At 38.0% G+C, this 6,753-nt stretch overlaps 1 protein-coding gene across 1 annotated transcript; it reads right to left on the bottom strand.

Moving 5' to 3' along the window:
• Nucleotides 1-4,108: 4,108 nt before the first annotated feature.
• LOC138909479 (uncharacterized) lies at nucleotides 4,109-4,651 on the bottom strand. The gene has a single exon (XM_070200678.1). The coding sequence runs from the start codon at nucleotides 4,649-4,651 to the stop codon at nucleotides 4,109-4,111; it is 543 nt and encodes a 180-aa protein (XP_070056779.1).
• Between the last annotated feature and the right edge of the window lie 2,102 nt (nucleotides 4,652-6,753).

Genomic DNA, 6,753 nt, shown 5'->3' on the forward strand with positions numbered 1-6,753 from the left:
TATTTTGGAGCAAGATGAAAGGGTTTCCCATGATGCCCGTGTGCCAATGTTCCTTCATCACTTCCAAAAACTTTTCATGCTTTGTCTATAAATTAAGAAACTTGAATGGTTTCTTGACTTGGACAATATTGACATTATAAGACAACAAGATGGGTGCATGATCAAAACTATATTTGATTAAGTGTTCAACCTCCAAAGCTGCAAATAGGTCTTGAAATTGTTGATTAGCTAAGAATATGTCTAGCCTCTTAAAGATGCAAGCATCGTCACATCTTCCATTCCACCATATATATAGACTTCCTTTAAAGCCAAGATCATAGAGGGCACAAGTGTCAACACAATGTGCAAAGTTCTCCACTTCACTAAGGTAAACAGGCACACCCCCATACTTCTCTTCCTCAGTAAAAATAATATTATAATCACCTCTTACAATCCAAGGTGGTTCTATATCAGAAGTTAGATGGTATAAAGAGCCCATAATTTAATCCTCTCCACATCATCATATTTGGCATAGATTTGTGTGACTATCAACTCCTTCCCTAGTACTCTATGAAATAACTTGAGAGTCATTTGTTGTTACATGTCCATAATGATTTCCATATCTATGTCCTCGTCAACAAATGCCCAACTATTTCCTTTCATATTTGAAAGAGCATCACGAATCCCCAACCTTCTTCTATATTCTTCGAACTTGTTGATGTCTTGCCAAGGTTTTATCAATCCAATTAAATAAATATTATACTTTCTATGGAGTTTAATCAACATCTGGAAATCTTTTTATGTATTCATATATCTCACATTCCAAATTAGAGCCTTATCAATGAGATTACTTGAAAATAGAGAGCCCACTCTTCTTTGATTGTACCCTAACTGGTACGGTCTTGCCCTTATGCTTCTTGGCCTGTTTAGTAGCTGATTTTATTTTGTCAACACTTCTAGGTGATATGTCCCCTTCCCTGGCTACTTGGTGAAAATTAGTGGTTGTAGACTCTTCCTCAAGATCTTTACGTAGTTCTTCTTGCTCATTATGGTCATTGTCCACAACCTGAAAAGACAAAGGCTTTGGCTCATGATTCTTTGTTGCCATGCCCAACTCCTTTTGAACCCTTTGATTTATAAGAATTCCCTTATCCAATATACCACTTGTAACACTAAACCTTTTTCCAGCAAGGATTCCTGTATCATCAACTGCATGTTCAACAATTTGAATTGCCTTATTGGTTATGTTTGGTTGTGCTTCATCTACTGCCAACTGACCATGTTGTGAGGCATTATACACCTCATCTACTGCCAGCTGACCATGTTGAGAGGCGTTCTACACATCATCTTGCTTAGTAAGGTTCACTGACACATTTGTAGAATCTCCTTGTTTAGCACCATTCATCTTCACCAGAACTCAAGCTAGGGTTAGGGTTTATTGTTCCTGGCAAAACTGTTTTTACTGTTCCATTGAATTCAACGGTCATTCTTGCTTCCAATGGTTTATTTGGAACTGTTGAGGCCTCTAATAGCTTTCCTGGAGAAGCTTCAAGCTCACCATTACCATCAATCTCCTTAGAAATACCCTCAACAAGTACACCCTCAGCATTAGGGTTTAATGTTTCATTGAACCTGCTAAGGTTCACTGTAGCTGTTTTGCTAGGGTTGGCTGTGTCCTTTAGGCTTGATGTATCATCTTACTTCTGCATTCTATCTTCGCCTTGACCAACCTCCTTAGCTTTTAAAATTAAGCCATTAACTGGTATAACTTCAACTTTATCACTCAATTATGATCCTCTAGTAGAAATTGCACCATTAGACAATCTTCTTTGTGTTTATTCTTCTAATGTTTGAGATGGTACCTCATGGCATGAATAGTTTAGAGTAACTTTGAACTCCTCTATTGATGTTTCAAACATTCTATGTACCCAGTCAGCTATTGTTTTCTTTTATACTCTCCTTTGTAATCCCAACAGTGTTATAATTAGTGTTCCCTTCTTTGGCCGCTAATTGTTTCCCAGTTTCCTTCGTACTTGAATCGGTTCTCCCATTCCTTTAGGAGTCAACTGCTTCTCCTTGTCAACTACAATTACTTCCTTGCCAACAGTAGTATCAAAAACCACTTGATCTTCCTCATTATTTCCCAAAGATTAAAAAGAGTTGCTAGTAGCTACCAATTCCCCCGCCCTTTTGTTCTTTGTTATTTTGATGCTTGTACAGCATTATTCTCCATATTTTCAATAATGTACCCTCTCCTATATTGTTAATATTTATTTTTTCTCCTTTTTATCCATTCATTTTTGCCAATAGTTGGAAGAGGCAATCTAACCACTTACCACTTGTCAAGACCTTAGTTGAAGTTGCGGTTGTACCAACTAGCTCATCTTCTGCCTTTATTTCCTTCTCCGTGCCTTTATCATCACCTGGTTAATTAAATTTTTGATGTAACTCTAGATGAATAATGCAACATTCACTTTCCTTGTGACCTTGCTTCTTAAAGGTTTTGCAATATTTAGACATGTAATCATATTTGATCTTGGTTCATTTAGATTTCTCAGGGCCAGTTTCATCCTCCTCTTCTATAATCTTTATTCTCATGAAAGTAAATTAACCTCAACTTTCACCTTAGCACAACTAGGTGTTGTACCATTTTGAGTTGCCATGTCAACACATAATGGCCTCTCTACTGAATTAGTTAAAGAGAACACAAATTTATTACCAAATAAATTAGGAGGCAAGTCCAAGAATGAAGTCCAAACAATGGCAATAGGGGTCTCCTCCTTAGGCTTCCACTATGGGCTCCACTTTGTGCACCTCATCTGCCACATCTCTCCTTGTGACTTCAAATAAAAAGCAAGCTTTGGTAGAAGGTGAATGTAGTCCAAAATTAATGACAATTTGATGAGGACATGAGTATCCTCAATCAATCCAATCGAGCATGGATCCTTTAATTCACACAGGAGGGGAATATCTTTCCTGAACTCTTGAATAACAAGTTTTCCATAAGAAAACTTACCCAAAACTGCTAGTTGTATTTACTGTTGAGCAATGGATTGTTTAACTTTAGTTTTCTTCCATCGAACAAGAGACCCACTATGTAAGTGCGTAAAACACTCATTTGATAATACAAAAAGAACTAAGAATCATGATCCTTGAGAAAGCCTATGTGCATATGACTCGCAATAAATTCTTGAATAGTTGCCTCTCATTGCATTTGATTTTGGGCATTTGCACTTGTTATTTTTAGCTTTAGGCAACTCCACCTGATCTCTTTGACTGAAATATAAGCTTGAAAAGGACTTCCTTGTAAGAATATTGCACACAAAACATTCCAAGATGCAAATCCAGGTCAAGGCAATAGTGGTGTTGTTGTGCCTTTGGCTCCATGTTATGCGTTCATACCTAATTCTTCTTGATGCAAACCTACTGTAGTTAGAATCCTCATGTGTGATAGATTTCCATTGTATTTGGTAGCTCCTCCACATATTGCTAAAATGATCCGCATAAAGATGAGAAGTCCTCTGGGTAGTCATATCTGATTTGGGTAGTATAAAGTACTTGCGTATGTATCAGGTCATTGTAGCTTGATGTGATCTGCTAGAACTACTTTGTGTGATCCTCAGGAAGTGGTATATGCAAGGTAATTAGCATTTTATATTGTATTACTCCCCGTTTCCTCCATTCTGGACATGAATATGGATCAAAAAGTTTAGGTTTATATGCAGCCTTTTCTTTGCCTTGTTGCATGTATATTTGGGCTGACCTATGTGGTGGTTGCACCTATAGGGAATGAGTATCAACGATGCTAATACCGTCCTAATAGGTTTATCCACAACATAGAGCCAAGCCCCCTCCGAAGTACCTGCAAAATCAGAAAACATGTTAGAGAAACAATTCTTCCTTCTCTTCTCCCTAAGGATTTGAGTTGGAAGTGTAATGTCATCTGCTTCCCTTATAGATTGCCCCATTCCTCCAGCATACCTTCTCCTGCTCCCATTTCCAATCAAAAATCTTTTCCTTGATTTTATATCCATCACCAATAATCCTCTGTCTTGGCAGTCCTTACCCTCAGGTAAGCTATTTGGAGCTTGTCATTGTTCAGCATCTTGTTCTCTTGTGAGTCCAGTTACTAGAAGGAGTGCACCTGTATAATAGTTTGTTGATCCAATGTCCAGTTAGCTAAATGACCGGCTAACTTGTTGCCTTCCCTCAATACATGTACTACTTGGAATACACCCCTAGACAGTAGAGTTTTGATTTCATCAATTTGATTAGCTATGTTCCAAGGTGATTCCCACACTTCCTCCAGCACTTTCTTTATGAGTAAAGAGTCAGTCTCAATTATACATGGAGGAAACTGCATATGAATTATGTATGGAGCTTCAATAATAGCTTGTGCTTCAGCTATGTTATTAGTTGTATCTTCAACTGCATCTGCCTGGGCATAAATAAGATCCCCTATTCCATCCCTTATGCAAAAATTAGATGAAGTTCCTCTATTATCCCTTCTACAGGCCCCATCAGTATTACATTTAATCCAACAATAAGGAGGCAATTGCCACAACACCTTAGTATACCTCAATCTAGGGACATGATGAAGCAACTTCTCATGTAGATCCGGCCAGTTAGGAGTAATACCCTTGAAACTTGGCCTTCTCACCTTCAGTAACATTTGTATTGAGGTTGATATTTGAAAGATCAACCTATTAATAAGAACATGCTTTCCATGCTTTCCTGAATTACTCTTCTTCCATAAGTGCCAAACAATCAGACTTGGCATTCCTTTATACACTGCCTTTAAACTTGTATTAGCAGGTTTGCTCCACCATTCATTTATCACTTGTACAAGCTGCTTCCCTTATGTTTTGATCCCTACAGGTGCACCAAAGTAGTTCCACACAAATATGGTAGCTGGAGATGTCCAAAAGACATGAGGAAATTCTCTTCTTTAGGGTTCCTACAACACCAACATATTGAAGTTGTAAAGTACCCCAGCCTTGGGAACCAATCATCTAAAGGTAGTTTTGCTTTCCATAACCTCCATATAAAGAAGTTGATTTTGAAAGGCAGCCCCTTTACCCCAAATAACTTGTACAATTTGCTTTCCTCCCTTCTCCTTCTTATGTAATGCCATGCAGATTTCACTGTAAATTGACCTTTTGTTTCCAGTTGCCACCAAGGCTTGTCCTTCATAGAGTGATCAGAAGGTGGTGTGATATTCTCCAAAACATGATCAGCAAGTTCATCAGGCAGTAGTTCTCTCAAAAGCACGTCATTCCATACCCCATTCTCCATCACTTTATCAACATATCTTATGGATTCATCACACCAATGGTCTGGAAATGAAGCATGATAAAGAGCTCCAAGTCCAGACCAATTATTATACCAGAAGTAGGAGTTTCCACTCTTCAGTTGCCATCATATTTGGTGCTCCACCTCATCCCTCATTTGAAGCATTTTTCTCCACATATGAGATTCATGTCTCCATGGTACCATTACTTCATTGATCTTCCTGCAGTGCTTGCTTCTCATAAATGTAGACTATAATGAGTCATTTGTTTTATAGTTCCACCAAATCTTTGCAAACAAAGTCTTTGACATATCATGTAATGACCTAAAACCAAGACCTCCCTCACTTTTAGGTAGGCATAAATTCTCCCATGAAGACCAGTGTCTTGCCCTTCCATTACCTGAGTTGCTCTAGTAAAATCTAGAAAACATCTTGTGCAATTGGTTGATCACATATGCTGGTGGATTCATATCTGATAAGAGGTGTATTGGCATTCTCTCTAACACATGTGATATCAATACTGCCCTACCACCAATTGATAATAACTTACCCTTCCTTGTTGATAGCCTCTCCTGAACTTTGAAAATGATGTTCTTGTAAAAATCTTTTTGCCTCCTGCTGTAGAATATAGGACATCCCAAATATGTAAATGGGAAGGGGTGTCTTTGAAACTCTATGATCAAATGGACAGTGTTAACTTCATCTACAGGTGCACCTTCATGCATATAAAATAAAGACTTTCCCTTATTGATCTTCTGACTTGAAGCTGTCTCATATTCCTCCAATACATTCATGATAAGTTGTACTGCTCCATAGTGAGAAGAACAGAAAATGATTGTATCATCTGCATAGATAGATACTTGATGTTGTGACTCCACTTTGGCATACCAAAACCTATGAAATTTGGATTGTCAAACAGGGCATCTAAGGCTCTCCCCAGCACTTCAACTGCTAAAATGAATAAAGTAGGAGAAAGGGGATCTCCTTGTTTAACACCCCTAGAAGACTTGAAAAAGCCATTGGCCTGCCCATTCAAAAGTACTGAGTACTAGTTATTAGACACTAATCTAAATATCATGTCAATGAAGATCTCTCCAAATCCCATGTTCCTCAACACCTTTGTCAAAAACAACTATGAGACTCTATCATACGCCTTTTCCATGTCCAAGTTGATGACCACATTAGATGGCTTCCCTCTCAACCTTATGTCAGTTATGATCTCCTAAGTTAACAAGATATTCTCCACAATACTTCTACCTTTAACAGAATAAGTCTGATTAGGAGAAATTAATGAAGGCAGTAGCTCTAATAACCTCTCATGGATCACTCTTGATATGATCTTGTTGGAGAAATTTCTTAAACTGATTGGCCTCATATCTGAAAATATAGCTACATTCTTCTTCTCTAAAAGCAGCACTAGGTTTGTGTGAGTGATGAACTTTGGATGTTCTGCACCACAAAAGAATGCCCTCACCATATTAAGC

Source organism: Nicotiana tomentosiformis, chromosome 4 (genome assembly GCF_000390325.3).
Source record: "Nicotiana tomentosiformis chromosome 4, ASM39032v3, whole genome shotgun sequence".
Taxonomy (NCBI): Eukaryota; Viridiplantae; Streptophyta; class Magnoliopsida; order Solanales; family Solanaceae; genus Nicotiana; species Nicotiana tomentosiformis.

Coding starts and splice junctions, on each gene's coding strand:
- LOC138909479 (XM_070200678.1), bottom strand. CDS start 4,651: ATGTTACTGAAGGTGAGAAGGCCAAGTTTCAAGGGTATTACTCCTAAC.